Source organism: Trichechus manatus, unplaced genomic scaffold (genome assembly GCF_000243295.1).
Source record: "Trichechus manatus latirostris isolate Lorelei unplaced genomic scaffold, TriManLat1.0 scaffold00083, whole genome shotgun sequence".
Taxonomy (NCBI): Eukaryota; Metazoa; Chordata; class Mammalia; order Sirenia; family Trichechidae; genus Trichechus; species Trichechus manatus.
In genome coordinates this window covers 10,530,484-10,554,157 of record NW_004444019.1, presented here as the reverse complement: position 1 = coordinate 10,554,157, position 23,674 = coordinate 10,530,484, and the positions used below count along the sequence as shown (strand labels likewise).

The 23,674-nt window shown below is 37.3% G+C and overlaps 1 protein-coding gene across 1 annotated transcript in view; it reads right to left on the bottom strand.

The window, feature by feature from the left end:
- The window catches only part of RIMS1 (regulating synaptic membrane exocytosis 1), a 504,415-nt gene that overhangs the window by 269,182 nt on the left and 211,559 nt on the right, over positions 1-23,674 (bottom strand). Inside the window, exon 3 of the mRNA XM_004381365.1 lies at positions 612-825. Coding sequence (XP_004381422.1) covers positions 612-825 — 214 coding nt within the window. The remainder of the gene's footprint in view (positions 1-611; positions 826-23,674) is intronic.

Below are 23,674 nucleotides of genomic sequence, written 5' to 3'. Positions count from 1 at the left end.
AAAGAAAGAAATTTCAAAAATGTGTACTTTTGACATACTCTTTAAATGCCTACATAATTCCCATGAAATAAGCTTACCACTTAACAATATATTTCTTTAACATAATATCAAACATGAAATTACTCATCAGAAAGGTTAATTGTTGCTTATATGTTATCTAGGATTAAATTTAATGCCATACAGTTTACCCTGCATTTTACCGTCATTCATTCTAAAACAAACGTTGCAGAAGCTAAAAGTTTTGTTTGTTTGTTTGTTTTTTGGGCAAGAATTGGTCATGGCAACTTGCAAAAGTATTATAATTCATAATTCTAAATTCACATTTGCTACATTCTTCAGAAAATGAAGTAAATTTATTCCCATCAGTAATCTACTGTTGGTTTTAAAAGGAATCATTTAATGAAAACGTACTTTTTTCAATCATTTTCATCACTATTCCACCACTAAAGCCTTACCGAAAAAAAAAAAAAAAAGGAGGGGGGAAGGAGCACATTAATGTGTATATTTATGTATGTGTCTGCTTGCTAACTTGCGTGTCTTTTCATGTTTGGGAGGCATAATGATTTTACTCGCACTGACAGCGCCCCTTATGTTATTCCTGGAACACTCACGTTGTTCGATCGCAGAGATACGCGGCCTCCGCAGCGAGCGCAGAACTTCGTGCGACAGTAGGAGCAGAGGTGGCCACACCCATCAGCAAACTTTGTTTTATGGCAGATTCCACAAGTCGGTGCATCATCTTTGTGCTCGCCCTGGTAACGCCGCGCTTCTTCCCCTATTTTTCTCACTTGTTCCTTATAGCTTTCAAATTGTTGATGCAATCTCCTGGGCATAAGAAAACATCACAGCAAACTAAGTAAATGACGGAAGACAAAAACACGAAACAAAAAACCAACAACTGTTTTTCCTAACAGAATGGAAGTGTAGCTATTTGAATCAAAGCAAACTTACAAAGCTATTTTCCCCACTCATCTTACCTCCAAAGGTAAGAAATGTATTCACGTGTTCCACTAGTCTCAGCTTTGCTTACTAGCACTAGACCGTATATAAGTAGACCCTATATTATCACTGTTTGTTCCAAGCAGTGGAATGCAGGTGTCCACTCCAGCTTCTGGTTCTTTTAGACAGGTGGCTTTGAAAATATTTTGCCTGAGAACTCAACACCTTGCAGCTGGACTCCTCTGTATATAACTGAAACAAAAGTTACATAAAATATATAGTCTAACTATATATGATGTACTCTAATACTTACCAGTCTATCCTATTTTAAGTTTCATGCCAAATACAATTCAAAAAAGTGTGTCACCATATATTTATTTTATGAGCCATTATTTGAGCATGATGCATGCTTTGAAAAATATTGTTTTAAACTATATTGCTAGGTAGGTTTTCTTCCGCAATACATTTCCCTTAGCCTCCATTCCTGGAAACTGCTTATATATTTGGCATCAAGTATCTGATTATACAGTATACAGAAAGTTAGCTTATGCATTATATTTGAGCTCAGTAGTCCTTCCATGTTAAATGTTCTAAACCACATATTGAAAATATTAAGATTTCTACATATCCTAATTTTTCTTGATCTCTATCAGGTTATATGTATGAAGGTTGCTACCACTCTTTATTGATAACTATTAGTGACGGCAACCAAATCAATTTCCCATAAGAATGTGAACATTTAATATGGTTCAAGTCCCCTCCCCAACCCCCATCCAAATCCCTCAGTCTTGAATTGCAACAGATAGAAGCTGTTTGCTGTTCTGTATAGAACACTGTGCCATCCAGTGAATCCCCCAGTGAAAGGATGCCTTCTTTTTATAAATGGGAGCTAAGAGAATTAGCCTAAGCCTAGCCAGTAGTCATTGGCTATTTTGCCAAAAGAGAAACTCCTGGGAAACAGCTTAAATCTATCTGTATATCTTAGCTAATTTGCTGGATTTGAGTATTCCCTAGGATACAGGGTAAACACATGCTGTTGTTAATTCAAACAATTTGCTTGATGCTCTCCATCAAAGTTAACTGGGGAACTAGTATTCCCGGGAAACAAAATCAAATAAGTTAGGTCCAAGCATGGTAGTGTTTGATGCAGATGGATTTCATTCTATTTCCCTTTTAACATCAACAGCTCTCCAGCAGAACTTTAATGATTACTTTTAAAATTCTAAAATCTCCTTCTGCTTTGCCAGTTGATACTTTTTACATTTCATTCCCACAATTAAAGCAAGTGCACATGTACTAGTGCATAAAGTAGTTTAGGATTTCAAACTCTTCCCAATTTAAAGACCAGTTAATTTCATTTCGCTGAAGGGTATATGTAATATCTTATTTCATGATTGCAAGAATATCTGGTGAATTTATTAAAGAGTTATTTGATACACTAATTTTTTATAGTTAAATACATTATTCTAGGTTGGTAGAAAATAACCATGGATATCAGTTATTACAAAAGTTACTGCATAAAATTACTTTGGAAATCTTATAACTTCTATTAAAGGGAATGATTTTTTTTTTAGGAGTGGAAGCAGTAACTCCAATCAAAGAAATAGAAATCAACTCTAAGCAAAGAGAGAGTGCATGAATAAATCTTTATTATGGAATTACCAAATCGAATCTATTTAAGTAAATGTAAGTGAGAAGGAGAAAGCTAGGCTAAAAAGCTAGTTTCCTTATGATCTTATTCTGTAACGAAGAACATGATTTAATATGGACATTGGCAAACCTTTTAGATAAAGGGCCAGATTGTAAATATTTTAGACTTTGTGGGACACACAGTCTCTGTTGCAGCTACTCAACTCTGCCCTTGTGAAAGCAGCCATAGGCGATATGGACATGAATGACCATGGTTGTGCTCCAATAAAATTTTATTTATAAAATAGCTGGATCTGGCTCATGGACCAGTTTGCCAACTCCTGACTTAGTATATGCTTTATGCTAAGATACAATGGTTTGAAAACCAACACTTTTTTTTTTAATTCAAACATAAAGAATTTTTACCTATCCTAAAGGCCCCAATCGAAATGGCATCTATTTCAGGAAACATCTGTACAACATATATGTGCAGAACACTGACTACTAAGGTGAACCTTTAATCTACTGCAATATCATAGCATTTCACTTGGTCACTCCTAGGCCACTTAATATATTTTTTTTACCATATATCGTTATTTCTGTGCATGACTCCTCTCTTCTACCAGGTAGTTCATAATATCAGAAATGCACAGCTCAAGCAAAAATAGCCAAAACATATACCTCCTTAGTGGTATCTACTATGTAGCTGCTGAGTGGAAAGTCCCATATATAAATATATATTTTTTTCTTAGTCCATTTTGACAAAATACAAAAACTAAATTTAAAACAAGTTTATACAGAGGGCTAAATATCTGGAAAAACCCTACATCTACAAAGCACCAAAAACGCTGGATAAAATATTTAAAAGAATAACTTTTAATGTATGTAAAACCCTCAAAAGGTCAAAGATGAAATAAAAGCAGCAATTCAGAAAGGTTATATAGCTCTGAAGCAGCGAGCTGCCCTTGGGAAATTTGCTGAGGTTCTATGACCAAGAATTTCAGTTTTAACTCTTGTAAATGTGACTGAAAATAAAAATCTCAGTTACGTAGCTACCAAAAAGAATTAAAATATATCGTATGATATCTTGGAACCCTCATCCATTCCTGGTGGAGTTGACAAATGGTACAGCCACCGTAGAAAACAGTCTGGTAGTTCCCCAAAAAGCTAAACATCCTGTGATCCAGAAATTCCACCCTAGGTATATATCCAAAAGAACGGAAAGAAGGAATGCAAACAGACACTTATACACTTATGTTCACTGAGCACTATTCACAATAGCCAAAAGGTGGAAACAACACAAGTGTCCATCAACAGGTGAACAGATTCAAACAGAACGTTTTATATCCATACAATGGAATGTTATTCAGCTATAAAGAACAATGAAGTCCTGATGTATGCTACAACATGGATGAACCTTAAAAACATTATGCTAAGTGAAATAAGTCAGACATAAAAGGACAAATATTGTATGATCCCATGTATATGAAATATCTAGAATGGGCAGGGGTATAGAGGCAAAAGTTTATTAGTGGTTACCAGGGGTGGACAGGTAAAACCAAACCAAACTCATTGCAATTGAGTCGATACTCACTCATAGTGATCCTATAGGACAGAGCAGAACTGCCCCATAGGGTTTCAAAGGCTGTATATCTTTACGGACTTTAAGGACTAAGGTGTGCCTGACCAAAGCCATGGTGTTTTCAATTGTTTCATATGCATGCGAAAGCTGGACAATGAATAAGAAAGACCGAATAAGAATCAATGTCTCTGAATTATGGTGTTGGCAAAGAATACTGAATATGCCATGAACTGCCAGAAGAATGAACAAATCTGTCTTAAAAGAAGTGCAGCCAGAATGCTCATTAGAAGTGAGGATGACAAGAGTACTTTTCACATACTTCGGACATGTTATTAGGAGGGACCAGTCCCTGAAGAGGGACATCATGCTTGATAGAGTAGAGGGTCAGTGAAAAAGAGGAAGACCTTCAACGAGATGAATTGACACAGTGGCTACAACAATGGGCTCAAGCATAGCAACGATTGTGAGGATGGTACAGGACTGGGCAGTTTCATTTTGTTGTACATAGGGTCCCTATGAGTCAGAACCGACTCAATGGCACCTAACAACAACAACAACAACAAACCTTTACAGAGGCTGACTGCCACATCTTTCTCGCACAGAGCTGCTGGTGGGTTCAAACCACCGACCTTTTGGTCAGCAGCCCAGCACTTAACCACAGCTCCACCAGGGTTCCCTGGGTGGACAGCAGGGAAGGGGAAAGAGGAACTCATTGCTCATGGGGCACTGAGCATCTGTTAGGTGCAAAGAAAAAATCTGGAAATGGATAATGGTCATGGTTGACCAACATGATGACTGTAACAAATGCTACTGAACTGTACAAGTACAAAATGTTGAAATGGCAAGTGTTTTGTTGTACAGGTAGTTTTCCGACGACTCTGTCATAAGTTGGTTCTGACGTAAGTCAAATACCTCATTTTTATTTTAGTTTTCTATATCATTGCCTTTTATTATCAGTATCTTTATAAATCCAATCTTCATTTGTCTTCGGGGTCTGGAAACTGTTATGGACTGAATTGTGTCCCCTCAAAATGTGTGTCAAATTGGCTAGGCCATGATTCCCAGTGTTGTGTGACTGTCAACCATTTTGTGACCTGATGTGATTTTCCTATGTGTTGTAAATCCTACGTCTATGACGTTAATGTGGTGAGATTAGTGGCAGTTTTGTTAATGAGGCAGGACTCAATCTACAAGATCAGGTGGTGTGTTAAGTCAATCTCTTGAGATATAAAAGAGAGAAGTGGCAGAGAGACATGGGGACCTTATACCACTAAGAAACGAGCCAGGAGAATAGCGTGTCCTTTGGACTCCAGGTCCCTGTGCTGAGAAGTTCCTAGATCAGGGGAAGATTGATGACAAGGACCTTCCTCCATAGCTGACAGGGATAGAAAGCCTTCCATTGGAGCCGGCGCCCTGAATTCAGACTTCTAGCCTCCTAGACTGTGAGAGAATACATTTTTCTTCGTTAAAGCCATCCACTTGCAGTATTTCTGTTACAGTAGGACTAGATAACTAAGACAGAGACATTACATATAAACTTACAGATATAATAATAAATACATACACAAAAAATATACAAATCATAAAAATTTACTCCGATGATAAAGAAGAGTTGGACGACGTTGGTATTGTGTCAGTTGTGGAAGGTTCTGGATCATTTGGATTATCCCCGGGAATTGTATTTCTAGTCAGAAAATTAGTGAGAGTTGTCTGTAAGGTCCTTTGCTTTTTTTCTTCATATATTTCATAGTAACATCTCACTGCTTCCCGAATCTGTCTGTCAACCTTAGCAAGGTGACCAGCATTTGGGTCTATGTTTTCTAAGTGACTGAAGCCCCTGATTTAGTTTAGAAAATTAAATCTATATGGCAGTGTTTTGAACAGTAAATCATAAAATTGAACATCTGAGAGTTAATATCTGAGAATGATAACATCAGCAAATTACGTTCCGCAACACTGTATGCAGTACATATTACTAACGATAAGATGTACCCAAAAAAGGGACCGTTGTAAGTGCAATTCATCGTAAATCAAATACGTTGTAGGTCGGGGACTGTCTGTATATATATTTACCACAGCGACAAAAAAAAAAAGGAATTGAAAAAGAGAAATAAATAAACATGGACAAAGCAGGGCAATTAGAAACTACGAACATGAGATGGTAGAAACAATTCAACACAGTAATCACAATAAAAGGCAAAGATAATCATGCTAGATTTAAAAAGTCCACTAATTAGGTTTAGAAGAGATATACCCAAAACATGTAGGTGCACAAAATTTGAAATACAAGGATGGAAAAAGGATATTCCAGGGAAAGACAACAACAACAACAAAAAGCAGGTATAGTATTTAAGGCAAAAAACATTACTTTTTGATAAGTTAAAGAGGGTAATCTACCATTAAAAAATATTAATTTCATCAGGAATATATGACAATTCTAAACTTGATTGCCTATAATAACATAACAAATAAAGCAAAAATTTATAAAACTACTAAGTTAAATACAGAAATCCATCTTTACAGTGGAATATTTTAAACTCTTTCTATAATTGACAGATCAAATAGATCAAAAATAAGTAATGGTAGAAAAATTTTGAACAACGCAATTAACAAGCTTAATCTAATGAACCAAAACCACAAACCCAAACCCACTGCTGTCGAGTTGATTCCAATTCATACTGACCCTTAATTGACCCTATAGGACAGAGCAGAACTGCCTCAAAGAACAGGTGTGTGTGTGTGTGTGTGTGTGTGTGTGTGTGTGTGTGTGTGTGTGTGTAACACTGCACTTAACAGGAGAATACATTTTTTACACAGATATGAAACTTTTCCCAAACTCCAGACCTCAAAAATTCTTGAAATGTTTATACTACTGGTTTAGACATCTCAGAAGGGAGTAGGATGAGAGAAGAAAGATCAGACTGTTTCCTAGCCCAGAACTCTCTTACAACTTCAAATCTCTTTCCTCATGGGCTTCTTCCTCTACTTACGTATGTTGTTGTTAGTTGCTATCCAGTTGGCCCCTGACTCATGGTGGGGGGAGGCATGCACAATGGAACAAAATGCTGCCCAGTCCTGTGCTATCCCCATGATCGGTTGCATATTGGACAGTTGTGATCTACAAGGTTTTTGTTAGCTGATTTTTGGAAGTAGAGCACCAGCCCATTCATTCTTCCTAGTCGGTCTTAGTCTGGAAGCTCTGCTGAAACTAATTCAGCATCTAGCAACATGCAAGCCTCCACTAACAGAGGGGTGGTGGCTGCACATGAAGTGCATTGGCTAGGAATTGAACCCAGGTCTCCAGCATTAAAGACAAGAATTCTACCTGAAATCACCACTGCTCCCTTACTTACTTATAACCAGTAACCAATTGCCATGGAGTTGATTACAACTCATGGTGACCCCATGTGTGTCAGAGTAGAACTGTGTTCCGCAGGGTTTTCAATGGCTGATTTTTCAGAAGTAGATTCTTAGGGCTTTCTTTTGAGGTGCCTCTGGGCGAACTCAAACCTTCAACTTTTTGGTTAACAGCTGAGTGTTTTAATCCTTTGCACCACCCGAAGCCTCTTACTTACATATAGTATTTCCATATTCTGCACCGAAAAAGTTCAACCCAGGGCCCTGTCAACCCCTACAATTTATTTCCTACTGTGCTCCTTCTTTTTGCCAGTAAATATTACAAAAGAAAGAAAGAAAAAAAGGAGGCAGGGAGTGAGGAAGGGAGGCTCGGAGGGAGGGAGGAAGGAGGTAGGAAAGATGGAGGGGGGTAAAGATCGAAGGAAGACTATCCACTACTCCCACATTCTCCAAATCAACCTACTCAGTAACCTTCTACTAAACTGTTCTCTTAAAAATCCACCTTAATGCCCTTTTCTCAATTCATATTCCCCCTGCATTACTCTGATATCTTACACTGTCAAGATGCTATCCTCATAATAAAATATGCCTTCGGAATCAGGATACTAGTAGTACAACCATAAACTGCATATTTATTTTTTGTCTCCAATATTTTAATGCTTTAATCCATATCAAATATGTGACAATGTTCTATTATGAATAATAAATGGAAATACATATTTTATTATATGGTATTACAGTAAATGTGGGACAGCAAATGTAAAATCTTTCAAATTTATTTGTACACTTCAATTTTAGAATCAACAATGTATTCTTACGGATTAGCAAGTTTGACAAAATGAATAATTACAAATCTCAGACTTAAATTATCTACATGGAGAATGGAGAAGGCTATAAAATACGCAATGCTATTGGAGCCCTGGTGGTGCAGTTGTTAAGAGCTCAACTGCTAACCAAAAGATTAGCAGTTTGAATCCACCAGCCACTCCTTGGAAACCCTATGGGGCAGTTCTACTCTGTCCTCTAGGGTTGCTATGAGTCGGAATCCACTCGACAGCAATGTTTTTTTTTTAATCAAAAGAAAAGCATTGATATTGAAACCTTGTTTTTTCCCTGCATGTGATTTTTTTCCTATTGTTTTACTATGTAATAATTATTACATTATTTTAATAAATGTGCATCCAATTCAAGAAACTCCAAGATTCCAGCTGTAAACAAGTTACCTGGGTGATTAATGGTATATATTTTGAAGGAAATAAAGATTAATGCCTAAAAAGCTAATTATCATCCTGTAAATTTCTAAAACACTAAATTCCATCCTGTAAATGCAAAAATACTTTAAGCAGGCAACTATTAATGATATCTGTATCAGTTTATAAGTATTTGTTACTTACTATAAATAAGGCACACAGCAAGATGTGGAAAGCAGAGAAATCTTTGTAATTAGCCCGGTACCTCACTTAGTTGTATTTTCTGTTTTTCCGTCCCCCATCCCTAAAGTAGCCAGAAGCTCAAAGAAGACAGTTCCACCTTTCTTCTTGACTTTCCTTTGTGAAGTCTATGCATGCTGAGCAGAACTTTCCCAGAGGAGAAGTGGATGGAAGCTACTGCTTTGAAGTTTCAAAAGCCCAAGTGACAGGTCCTGAAGGAAAGCGAGGGCTTTCCTCAAGATGAAGAGAGGGTCAGAAACAAGGGTAGCTTGCACAGAATACCCCAAAGTGCAGGGTGATTTTGAGATGTGTATATAATGGCAGGAGAGCATGGGCACTGAAAACAGTAAGCATGGCCCATGCTTCCCTTCCCAACCTTGACATAGAACACTTAGAAGAGGGTACCATCAAGGGCCCATGAAGTTAGTAACATGGAGATTAAAGACAGAAGAGTTCTTCTGACAATGTTGGACCGATTAAGAGCCTCCAAAAGACTGGGGATGTCCAGAAGGGAGCCCTGATAACGACTGAAGTCAAATTTTTTGCTAGACTGATAGGATGTATACTTGCTTTTAAAAACTTTGACATTGCACCCTACTGTTGGACTTAAATTCACACCAACCTTAACTATAAAGCACAGTTCCTGACTTCCAGAAATATGCAGCTTTAAAAGTTTTTGTAAACAAATTAGCAGTGTAGGACAACATATACCAAGTGACAAGGAAAAGCAGTAAGTGCTCAAAAACCAAAAACCAATGCCGTCAAGTCGATTCCAACTCATAACAACCCTATAGGACAGAGTAGAACTGCCCCATAGGGTTTCCAAGGAGCGGCTGGTGAGGAAAAATTCTGGGTGGAATGATCAAGGACATTGCTTTGACTTACAGGGTCAAAAAAGTCTTCCTAGATGATTTGTAACTTGGGTTATTCCCTGAAATAGTCAAAGGATGGTACATGATAGTGTAGACAGGTGTACTAAAGCAAAGACATTGGAAAGCATGCTATGATAATGATTTAAAAAACGTGAATGCTCCCAAACTTCTCAGAAATATAGATAAAATCAAATTAACTTTCAGAGTCTGAGAATACCAGCAGATAACGATCTAGTTTATATGCTCCAAAGAATGACAGCCCAATAATCAAACATAACTGACTTTGAAGTGAAAACAGATGTTGTGCAGTTAGACACTGGTTTCTTAGCCCAAAAAATGACTGTCCCCTTTTAGTGCAACTCTCACTTTGATTTCCACTATGTATCAGAAAATCAAAAACAAAACCCACTGCCAGTGAGTAGATTCCGACTCATAGCGACTCTATAGGATAGAGTAGAACAGCCCCATAGGGTTTCTAAGGCTGTAAATCTTTATGGAAGCAGACTGCCACATCTTTCTCCTACAGACCAGCTGAGTTTGAACTATCGACCTCTTGGTTAGCAGCCAAGTGTTTTAACCACTGCGCCACCAGCGTAGGAGGGGTAAAATTTCACTGCATTTCAGTGGTGACTAAAAAAAAACAAATTTTAAATAATGCTTGGAAATATTGATCTCTATATCAGAGTTGAGTTGAAAATAACAAAAATCATTCCCTTTTAGGCATAAAGAATAAATACTGGAATTTGGCATTGCAAAATTGTTGGAAGGAAAAAAATGTTGGAAAGGTGATAGGAGTAGAATATTGGCTTGTTCTCCAGGAATGATCCCCAGAACAAAGACCACAAAACCAGCTCCTCAAAATTCCTCAGTCAGGAAGCTGCAGAAGTAGAAAGCCACTGTACAAATGGCTGGCACTAGAGTCCCACTGCTGCATTTGAGGTGCTCTGATCCGGAAGCCACCACCAGAGCCACAGGGAGCCTGCTTGAGAGATCTCAGCAAAATGGACGCCTGGCATGCTGCCATGCCCTCCCTCTCAATTCGTCTTACTGTTAATACAATTCTATGATGGGTGGACCCTAAAAATTCTAACTGCAAGAGAGTCTGCAAATTTAGGTTTTAAGTTTCTGGTCTCTTCACGATGCTTCCTAGAAAGAGTACGAAACAGACATGGGAGTAAGTCTTCCATTTCAGCTATAACCCTAACCCTCTGATTTATGTCAAATTCCTTCCACTGAGCCCAAGAAGAGCAATATCTGAGTGTAGGATTTCCCACCCCACCCCCCTTTTTTCTTCCTGCATTAAGCTCATACTACTGTGGGAAGCATTTTGCCTCCACCAGGAAATTTCTTTTGATAGACTCAGTCCCCTAAAAAAGTTACATCAACACATATGTATGTTTCTTTCCAGTCCATTTCATCTAGAAAAAAAGACTGAAAGAACAGGACAGCAACTTAAGGTAAATATCAGATTCATATACAAGACACACATACAATCTGCAAAAAAAAAACAAAACTTCTTTCTGTAGTTATTAGATACATAGCACATCTCCAACACCTGTGATCAAGACTCTCATTAGTTTTAGCTTGGATTATTTCATCGGCTTTCTAACCAGGCTTCCTGCCAAAGGGTTCCCTCATTCTAGTTCAATTTCATAATGCCTGAATGATCTTTCTAATAAACTCAACTGATTATGTAAATCGACTGCTAAAACATTATTTCCAAGATAGTCTAACTCCTCATCCTGGGGTCCAAGGTGATGCTTCCTCTGTTCTCACTTACCTATCATCTCTCACAACTTCTTCTCTCACATCTTATAATACAATGGCCTCAAACTTTCTTGCTAGTTTTGAGTACAATAGAATCTTTTAACTATACTTCAACAAATGTTTATTGAGCTCCAACTGTATAACAGGCACTACTTGAGGTTCTGGGGGTACAAAGAAACAAACAGAAGAAGATGCTGAGTTTCAGTTATTTTATTACTTTAAGACTTTTTATAAATATCAGAAAATGGTCCTTTTCTTCTGTACATGGGGATTACCTGTCCACATTACAGATATATTTTTTTTCTTTTTGAAGTCTAATGTAATTTGATCATGAAATTAAGTAAAATACATCTTGATTTATTTTAACAAAACATAACCTTCTAGGTGCTAGTCACAAAATTGAGGAAGACATAATTTTCTATTATTGTTGACTAAATTAATAATCTTCTTTGTTGGTAAGAGAAGCAATTAGTCTTGGTTAAAATATGTTAACTGCATTTTTGCAAAGTTTTCATGTTACATTACACATATATTCTTATTTTAAATACAAGTTATTTATAGGTGTTTGGCATATAATATTTCTCAAAAGGTACTGATTGCAATTTATTGAAATCACTTTTGCAGCAGTATATTTTCCTTTCAGTCTTGTACCCTTACCAAGTATTATTTAAAGTTTTACTTATCAGTAATCTGTTATTCTAAATTTACTCATGTTAATTTTTCACTTAAGACTGATCTATAGGGATGTAATACGCTGTTCTGTATATGAGCATGTTGGCTCTCTTTTCAAGGGAGTCTGGATTGTTCTACATTTCACCTTTGCTGTCTACTTCAGCCTTTGTGAATCATTTCCAAAATTTAAGAAACCTAGTATACAAGCTTGAAATCAAGGCCTCTTACTTCTTTGCCATAACTTGGGGTTAATCACTTTGGCATCATTTGATCTCCATTTTCAGAGGAAGTTCTCCAAAACCCAGTGTTAAATGGAAAAATTAAAAAAAAGAAAATACAGATACAGGTGGGACTGTGAAGATCATCAAGTACAATTGGCTCATTTTATAAATGAGAAAATGTAGGCTCATGCTTTCAGTGACTTAGATAAGATCATAAACCCGGTTTGTGATAGCCTGGATAATCTTCTACTTCCAGTTTTCCGCTACACCATCCTATCATCAGAATGTTTGTTTGGATTATAGCTGAAGGATTGGAAAGTTACTGCTTTGTGAGAGGTGTTTCGTTGGTGTTCTCAATCTTATTATGCATCAAAATTATTAAGGGGCATGTTAAAATGTAGATTCTTGGACTAACCATCAGTGCGTCTGATTCAGTAGGTCTGGGGTAAATTCCAAGAATCTGCATTTTTAGTAGTCAATCCAGGTGATTCTGGGGCAGATTATCAGGGGACCACAGTGTGGCAGAGACTCCACAGAGCTAGGATAAACTTTAAAATGAAGGCATTTTATTGTTTATACAACTTTCATCTCATTTCATAAAAATAACCTTCATCATGTAACTAAATTTTAATCATAAATGCAAAATTAAGGCTATTTTGGCACTGCCTAGGAAACCATGGTGGCGTAGTGGTTAAGAGCTATGGCTGCTAACCAAAAGGTCGGCAGTTCAAATCCACCAGGCACTCCTTGGAAACCGTATGGGGCAGTGCTACTCTGACCTATAGGGTCGCTGTGAGTTGGAATCAACTTGACAGCAAAGGATTTGGTTTGGGTTACATGGAAATAAGCTAAATATATCTTATTCTTAGTTCTTAGGTTTTTAAAAGGCATGTTTCTACATTTTAAAAAAACTGACTAGTCAAAAATTTCAATTTTATGTTATATATTTTAACCTGATATCCATCATTATTTAAAACTTATTGTTTCGTACACTGATGTTCATTTAGCATGATTCACAATAGTTAAGAGGTGAAAACAATCCATCAACAAATGAATGGATAAATAAAATGAGGTATATATGTAAAATGGAATATTATTCAGCTATAAAGGGAAATAAAGTTCTGATACATGCTTCGACACAGATGAGCCTTGAACACAGTATGCTGGGTAAAATAAGTCAGACACAAAAAGAAAAACATTGTATTCTACCATTTATATGAAATATCTAGAATTAGGCAAATGCATAGAGACGAAAGTAAACTAACGGCATCCAGGGGCCAGGAGGATGGGGGAATGGGGAGTTATTGTTTAATGAGTTTCTGTTCAGGATGAGAAAGTAGTGATGGTTGCACAACATGGTGAATATAATTGATGTCATTTAATTGTACACTTAAAAATGTTTTAAAATGGAAAATTGTTATACATACTTAACACAATAAACTTTTTTAAACTTAGAATTTTATGAATCACAGATATGTACATATTAATATTTATAAGTTTTTAAAATGATCATAGTGTTTGTACACAACTTAAACACACATAGCTTGAGAGGTATTGCTCTAAACATTTCAGTAATTCATAAATTTACCCCAGATGTTACTGAGTAATTTTTTTAAATTACTATAGTTAAAATATTTTTCAGTTTGTATCTAAAAAGTACACTCTTATTAGTTAAAATAAGAGTATACTTTTTCCTTTATTGCAAATATCCAGCAGATGGCACTAAAGATTTTATTTTTACATCTAATTAGTTCATAGTTACTTAAATTATTTTTCGTTAAAATATCTAATGTGTTAAAGAAAATTAGTACATTCAGCAGGGGGTGTAACTTATTAGAAAAATGTGTTTTCAGAGATGGCTGAAAAAGAACAAAAGAGAAACTTTAAAATGTTGCAGTTTCTGCTCTTTGTGGAGGACCCTCATTCTACATTTTTTTTTTTTATTAAGGGTTTTGTTGTATATTTTTCTGATTTTTTTTTTGGTCTTCCATTTAGCACTGTTAAAAACTGCAGCTCATCCAATCAGCATCCCACAGTGTGTTAAAAGCACTGAGAGATGACACTTAGAAAAAATGAGAGCATAGCTGATGATTAGCTATTAGTGTTTTATAGTCTGTTACTTCAGTCGAGCATTTATTTTTAATTCAGTTTTCAATTTACCATAGGAGGCCACTCCTGAGTAAGCATTAAATGAAGATATCTCAGGACACCGAGGCTCACTATCACACATTTAAACTTTTGCTCCACTTCATCTCTCAAGAAACACCTTCACTTTGCTCCTGAATTTTGTGAAGCACTGCATGTATAGAGGCTTTGTGCGCTGGGCTCTACAAATATTATTTCTAGGTTATAAAACAATATCACTGCTTTCTAACTGAAGATAAATCAGAAGTCTAAAATTGAAAACCCGGCACAAGAGGAGGTCATTTTAATATTCCGACAAACAGGTTATCTCTGTCTGAGCACAGCTCAAGAGAAGAAAATAAAGTGAAATAATGAGAAACCCTGAAGTAGGATATTAACTAGGAATGAAAATTTTAAAAGGAATGAAGTTAATTTTTAAGAAAATAACGAATTATGCTGATTCCATCAAAATGATAAATATGTAATTGATAAATACTAAATAGGTCTAATTACATTCCACATGAACTTCTTCCTGAATATGTTATTTGACTGTGTAAAATCTACCTAATATGTAAAGGGCTAACTCCGTGTGTTGGCAGTTTAGAAGAAGGTGGAGCCTACACATGTGATCAAGCAAAAGCATTAACCGATTCATGTCTGCATCTTCTGGAATGCACAACACACTGTAAACCCTGCTTTTGTTATATTCTTTACTATTTTCACCAGCCTTGCTATGCTACATTACTATGTTGTTGTTAGCTGCTGTCGAGTCGGTTCTGACTCACAGCGACCCTACGTACAAGAGGACGAAACAGTGCCTGGTCCTGCACCTTCATCACAGTCATTGCTACCTTTGAGTCCGCTGTTGCAGCCACTATGTTAATCCATCTCATTGAGGGTCTTCCCTCTACTATATACTATATTACTATAAGGAGGGACAAAAAAATAAAACTGCACTCTACAACTGGACACTTTTTGGAAGGGATTAAGTACAGTAGTTTAGGTATAAGTATGGAGCCAGCCAGGATCAAATCCAGCTCTACTTCTTAACTTCATGACAACGGGGAAACTATTTAAACTCTCTGTCCTTCGGTTTCCTCATTATACAAACTGGTGATATTAACTGCAACCTCATAGGATTGTTGGGAGGGTTAATCGAGATAATCAATGTTAAGTGCTTAGCACAGTGTCTAGCACATGGTAAGTCCTCAATAAATGTTACCTATTATTATTTGTGTAGATATAGATAATATATGAGGGAAGACAGCACTTTGCTTTTAAGTTTCTGAGTCCACTTAGCTGATAACTTTGGGAAGCAGCTATGACTGGCAGGATTTCCTGGCATATTATATCAGTTTGAGTGACTTACATGATCTATCAACGGATGAGTATAAGGGGCAAAAAGGTCATCTTCTAAGATGAAATCATAGAGAAAGATGAGCCCACAAGTATCATCTGTTTTGTGGAAAGTTTAGGTGATACAACCACTGGAAGCACATATGATTTTGTCTGATTTTTTTTTTTCAGCATTTTTTTATGGCCATTGCTCATTCACAAGAAATAGGCAAAACCACAGGAGATTCTAAAATCTAATATTTTAAAAATAAGAGTATGGTCATTAGGTTATTTTGAACTGAGAAATGTGGATTGCCTGAATCACAAGTAATCTCAATGCTCTGAAATAGTGGGTGAATGAATGATATATAAAAATGTCAAACATGTCAAAGAAATGATTCCTCTCACTTTTAGTGGCTGATAAATGTATGCACACTTCCTTTGAGTGATTTAACCAAGTTTTGGTGCTTGTTCTTCTTTTGGATGTTAAAATATGATCTGGGATGAGGCAGCTCCGGAAGACCCTTCAATGTTTTTTGAACAAAGAATCACTATCTCACATTTGTAATATTTGATCAGAATAATTCCTTTAAAATGTCAACAGTCTGATAAAGCTCTTAAAGCTGCTTTGCTTCCCCAAAATTACAGAGCCGTAAGGGGTAAATAAGAAGTGCAGAGTCCCCTAACTTGCTGAATGCCTAATGATTTTGTCTCCATGGACTAATTCTTCTGTTGGCCAAGCCTCGTGCTTACTCTTTCCAGTTACTGGGCTACTTGGTGTCTCAGCCGGTCAGAGGTCTTGTATCACCCAATACTCCTTAGAGAGGGCATATGAAGAAGTATCAGTTCTACTCTGGGTATAGAAGGGAAATTTATTATTACCTACTTCTTCCTGCCCAGGAAGTGAGTACATGAGCATCTTTTCTGGTTTTGGATTTAATCCATGTGTGTGCCAATACTTGGAAAGATAGCAGAGCCCAGGGGTTCTAGGACCAAAATTCCTGGGTTCAGATCTTTCCTGGGCTCTTTGTCTTAACTGCCTATGTGGCCTGGTAAGTCATTTAATCCTCTAAGATCTCATTTTTCTCATCTGTAAAATGGGAATTATAATGCCAGCTACTTATGGGGTTGTTGTCAGTATGAAAACAGCTAATATATACAAGGCATTTAGTGAGGTGCTGGACAATTAGTGAATACTTAATAAAATAGCAGCTATTTTTAAGATGGACATAGAAAATAGTAGACCAAAATCAGATAAAGTATCTGTTTTTGTCCTGGGACACCTAACATTATTTAATGGATTGCAATATGTAAGTAGGATATAGAAGTAAGAAATAAAGTGTCTAGGTTGAGTTCAGATATTTTAAAAAAGTATCATCAAATATCTTAAATTTAAAGCCTAGGTTGAATATCTGCGGAATAAGAAATTTATTCCAAAAAGGCTTCCTCTTTTTCATTTTTTAAAAGCAAAGAAATACAAGTCTTCTGGATTTTCTTGCACAGTATACAGAATTAGTCAGCCATCATTAGGTACAGTATTTTCTAAGCCATTCTGGAGCGCATTTCAAGACAAGTGACAAGATGTAATTTCCTTCCTATTATATTTGCTAATTGTGACAGCTGTTTTCTTCCTTTAATTAAAATACACTGTTAATATGCATTTAAGACTTAATTATCATCTAAATAATGTAACAGGTGTTGTAAATAACTTAAGTTCTTTGACACGCATGAAAGGAGATCATATGGCAAATCATTCAAACTTTATTACTAATGTAGAAGCTAAAATTCCAGACAGCACAAGAATTTTTAATTTATACAAATGCATATGCACTTCTGTATCTGTCCCACGAGACCCAGAACCACTACCACTGTTTAATCAACTCCAGATAACCTCTTCTACCATCCTCAGCCACTGCCTGGAAACAATCAAGTCTATTTTTAAAACTTATGATCTTATTTTATATTTAGACACTAAAAATGTGTCATAATCAGCTTTCACTAATCACAGTGCACACAAAGCTAGAAATAGGCCATTTTACCTTTCATAATATTGCATCACTTATGAAAAACTTTGAATAATATCAAGGTACTTTGAATTTGAATGGCATTTAATTCAATAGAATATGCTAGAACCCTGGACAGAAAATCATGCAGTTTTTGTCACTATAATAACCACACCAAATTAAGTATGTTTCAATTCCAGCTCAACAATTTGAAGTATTTGGTCAAAAAGGAAACACTTTGCTATAGTTCACTTATGAGCTACATTCTATTTTATACATTCTTTTGTTATTTCCCTTGAGTGCTTGATTAACCTCCTCTGTTAGATCATCTTAACCACAAAACGTGGGTCTCATTCTCCCTTACCCAACTCAGTAACCCCTGCATCACGTTCCAGAGAACAGGCAATTAAATCAGTCGGTATTTATTGAGTCTAACTGAACTAGAAGCTATTCTATGCAGTGGTCCAGGAAATTCACATCATCTAAGGTGAAACCTACTTCTCTACCTTCTCTTTAAGCTTCATTGCCCTTTGCCCTCTCAGGTGTAAACCTGGTAGCATACTGAAAATATTATAACTCTGCAGAGCTATATTCATGTTTTATCATCATCTGAGGACTTTGAATGCTAACTTATGTATTGTTACTGCTGTTGTTGTTATGTGCCGTTGAGTCGGTTCTGACTCACAGCGACCCTACAGGACAGATTAGAGCTGCCCCCATAGGGTTTCCAAGGAGCACTGCTGACCTCACAGTTAACAGCCAAGTTCTTAACCATCAGGGCTACTAAGTGGACCCATTTCCCTAATTTCCCTGCTTTTCAAAGTTTAAATGGAGTAGTCAGGGAAGGTCTCACTGAGATGGTGAAATTTGAACAAAGGCCTAAAGGAGGTAAGGAAGCATGTCCTGAAGAGCATGACTTGTCAGAGGGAACAGAAAGCGTGAAGGTCCAAGGCGGTAGCCTGACTGGCGAGTAGACCAGTGTGGCAGGAAAGGACTGAGCAAGGGGAAAGGAGGAATGGCGGAGACAGCTTGTGTGGGTCTTATAGGCCATTGTAAGGATTTACTTTTACTTTGGGTGAATGGGAAGCCACGGGAAGAGTTTAAGTGGACAAATCAGATGACTGGACTGATAATTTCACAGGATCCCTGTGGTACCTATATTTGAAATAGGCAGAGAGCAAGGATGAAAGCAGGGACATCAGTCAGGAGGCCTTGCAATAATCCAGGTGATTGATGATGGACATCTGGACCAGAGCTCTGGCAATGGAGGTAGAAAGGGCTCTGATGCTTCTTCTTCACTTTATGTTGCTTTAAATCTTTCAGAGCCAGGGCAGGTAGGCATCGTTTTATTTTCATGGCTGTAACATAGTTGTTGGTTTTTGTTTTTTTTTTAACTGATTCTCAGGTTGCATTTTTTTATTTCACCGGGTGCATCTTTTCTCACCATCAAAGACCATTGTGACCAAATGACAACAAACGACAAGTGTTGCTTTCTCAGGCTGAGTGATACCAGAGAAAGTTGTCTTTAAAGGAACTACCACATAATCAGAAGGGGATGCAGAAGTATGATGACACATGATCTCACAGTTTAAAACATCCGAATTTATTTGATGCTCTGTAGGCATCATGGATGAATTGCCCACCCCACACCTACCCAACTTCTAAAACCTAGCAATTGCTGAAGCATGAATGTGAACCTGAATTGATAAATTGAACCTCTTTAATATTACCAGAAATTTATTTTATATGTTCCATTAATACTGTATTTATATATTCTGTTAATACTGAATACATATTAATCTCATATATGGGAATCTTAGGTTAACAGTGTTCCCTCAGCCCCTTTTTATTTCGTCTGCTCTAATACCAAGCCCCAGTGGCCATAACTTTTGAGTCCATGGTACAAATGAAGTAGAGATTATATTCACTGGTTATTAGAATGCAGATTGTGTGAAGAAACCAAAAAAAGCTCTATATCTCACAGTTTCTTTATAAATATTTTGTTTGTTTGTATAATAAGTTTCACTTTCCTTGAGGTAGTTGTAAAAACCTCGACTGTGCTCTAATAAAATTAACTTCCTCAAATATATTAAATGTCTTAGTATGTATAATATGTGTGTGCATGCGTGTGCAAATGTGTACCCGAGTGTATACTAGAGAACATAAAGTAAACCAGAAGATCCAGGATATTGCAGGGGCTCTAGCTCTTCATTTTAATATGCATTTTCATTGTGCACTGCTATAAATACAGTAGATATGGAAGGAAGGAGGAGGAAATTGGTTCGGAGCTATACTGGTGCCAAGGAAATGTTTCTTTGAATAATCCCTGATATCAGCTTGGTTTTTGTTTGTTTGCTGTTTTGTTTTCTTGCTTATGCTTCTTTCTTCTAAGTCTAGCTTGGAAAAATAAAAGCTTTATTCACTGAAGCTTCTACTTAATTGAGTTTCTCAGTGACTAGGTATTGGACTAAGGGAGGGTCCAGTTGTATCAACCTGTTTCCATTCCCTTGCACAGGAACTAGTGGATTCAAACGAATGCCTTTGGCATGATGTAAGGAGAGCCCAGGGCTTCAGGTGACTGCACCAGGGACCGTACACAGTGAGTTCTGTGCATGGCTACTGCAGTTTTTTAAGGACAGGAATCCCTGCTGTCATGGATTGAACTTCGTCCCCAAATACATGTGTCAACTTGGCTAGACCATGATTGCTAGTATTGTGCGATTGTCCACTATTTTGTCATCTGATGTTATTTTCCTATGTGTTGTAAATCCTACCTCTGTGACGTTAACGAGGTAGGATTAACATCATGTCAATGAGGCAGGACTCAATCTACAAGATTAGTTTGTGTTTTAAGTCAGTCTCTTTTGAGATATAAAAGAGAGAAGCCAGCAGAGAGACAGGTGGACCTCATATCTCAAGAAAGTAGTGCCAGGAGCAGAGCACGTCTTTTGGACCCAGGATTTCTGCACTGAGAAACTCCTAGGCCAGGGAAAGATTGATGACAAGGATCTTCCTTCAGAGCCTACAGAGAGAGAAAGCCTTCCCCTGGAGCTGGTAGCCTTAATTCGGACTTCTAGCCTACTAGACTGTGAAAGAATAAACTTCTGTCTGTTAAAGCCAACTGCTGGTGGTATTTCTGTTATAGCAGCACTAGATAACTAAGACACCGGCCAACATAAGAAGAAAAAGTTTCACAGTAAAAGGGCAATCTGCAAGGGAGACAACACATGAGGTACTGGGGAACGGGACCAAGGAGAAAAGGAGAGAAATAAAGACGGCTCAGCATGACTACAGGCAAAGAGAGAGGTAACATTAATTACTCACATCTAAAACCTGGTGTGTACAGTATGTCTCCTGCCTAAAAATAATTTAAACAGCCTGGCTAGGAGCTCCACTAATTTGTCTCTTGTGCAGCCTGCTGCTCACCTTTCTATAGTTATCTATGTGAAAAGACATTTTAAGGGCTATTTTAAACACCTCACCCGAGCATCCCCAAGTGATCAGACTGCAGGCTTCATGAAGAAATGCTCTCAGTTTCAAAGACATATGAGTTATAAATATTTTTAAAAGACTGCTTTCAAAACCCACAAGTTTCTGGTTTTTGTTTTAGTTTTTGAAAACCATCATAGTAAAAAGAAGCACAAGGGCAGGAGGTAAGGTGAAATTGTTTTATTAATTCTAGAAAACTTTGCTAACATCTAGGGTGAAGCCATCCTCTTCCTTTCATTCTGGAGTTAATAATGACCCAGAGGAGGAGTGCTCTATCCGAGGTCCCAGGGTCAGGGCTTTGCCACCAGAGTAAAACCAGGGTTTGAACAAAGGCCCTGTCAGTGACTCACTTGGTGATCACAGGCAAGTGAGTTAGTCTGTCTATGGTTTAGTCTCCTCATCTGTGAGTTAAGGATAATAATTATTGCTACTTAGGATTATAGAGTCTGATGCAGATTTGATGCTCAGTAAATCTCAGTTCTCTTTTTCCACGTTTCCCTTTCAGAACACAATGGTTTGTTCCTTATTTTGTGATTCTCCAGAAAAGGAAAGTGTAGTGGAAAGAACATTGAAACAAGACCTGGGTTTGAGTCTGGCTTTGCCTCTTACATGTTGGGGCACTTCAGACATAGCTCCCAGAACCTCTGAACCTGGCTTTTTTATCTTTATCAAGAGTGGTAGACTTTGACCCCCACCACACATCAATTTGTCGTACTGTGGTGGCTTACATGTTGCTTTGATGCTGGAAAATATGCCACCAGTATTTCCAATACTAGCAAGATGACTCATGGTGGAAAGGTTTCAGCAGAGCTTCCAGACTAAGACAGATTAGGAAGAAAGGTTTTGGACATGTTATCAAGAGGGATCAATCAGTGGAAGAAGACATCCTGTTTGGTGAAGTAGAGGATCAGCAGGGGTGGGGAGACCCTTGGTGAGATGGACTGGCACAACAGCCGAAATGATGGACTTAAAACTCGCTGGCAACAGTGAGGATGATGCAGGACTGGGTAATGTTTTGTTCTGTTGTACATAAGGTAGCCATGAGTCAGAGTCAACTCAATGGCAGTTTATCTATCTATCTATCTACCTGTCTGTCTGTCTATCTATCTATCTGTCTATCATCCATCTATCTATCTAAACTCTGAGTCATCCTTCATTAACTCATAAAATCAACAAATAATGATTGAGCATCTACTACATGCCAGGTGCTACCTGAGCTGCTGGTGATATAAGAAAGAATAAAATTAAATCCAACTTCACAGGAAATTTGCATTCAACTAAGGAAGGCAAGTGTGAAACATATGAACAAAAGAACATATAAGATAGCAAGAACAGGTAGCACTATGACGATAAATAAAAGGCTAACGGATCGAGAGTGACTTGCAGCAGGAGGGACAGGTTGTATAGAGAGGATGGCCATGGAAGCCAGTACAGGGAGTGAGTCTTGAAGGATGTGTAGAAGCATGCCTTCTGCCTAGCTTGGGAAGAGAATTTCAGGCAGAGGGAGGAGTGAATGCAAAGGCTGGGCAGGAAAGAGCTCTGGTCAGGCAAGATAGGGCGGAATGGGGGAGAGACTGGAAATGAGGTCACAGTCAAATGATGTCAGGCGTTGATAACCAGGGAAGAGACTTCTGATTTTCTTGTTAGTGGAACAGGAAGCCACTGCAGGGTTTTGAGTGAAAACTCTCATGATGAGGCTGAGGATTTGAAAGAGGATCCCTCCGATTGCTGTATGGAGAACAGACCAAAAGTGAGGCAGTCCAGGTAACAGGAAACTGACACAGTTTTTTGAAAGAATGTTTGTGGTAAGGGTGGTAAAGAAGAGTCAGCTTGAGGATTTCTTTTTAAGCTGTCACATCAACGTAAAGAATTATTTTATTATTTTAGCAAATCTCTGGAGCTCACTCTAGCTTTAACCACTTACTAGTCTATAACGTTAAGCAAAATTACTTAATCTCCTTAAACCCTGAATTTCCTCATCTGTAAAATGGGATGATAATATTGTTTACTCCATAGTATTGTTGCGAGACATAAATGAGAAGTACAGTGCCTGGTACATATTAAAGTGCTTAATAAATATCAGCAATCATTAATACTATTTACAATTTCCTCAAATCATAATGATTAATATAAGGGTCAGTTCCTAGGAGTGATAATTTTTAAAATCCTTAAGGTGTACCAATGAATATTTAATATTGTAAGAAAAGGTCACATATAATTACGCTTGTAAAAAACAGGTCACACGCTCATAAGA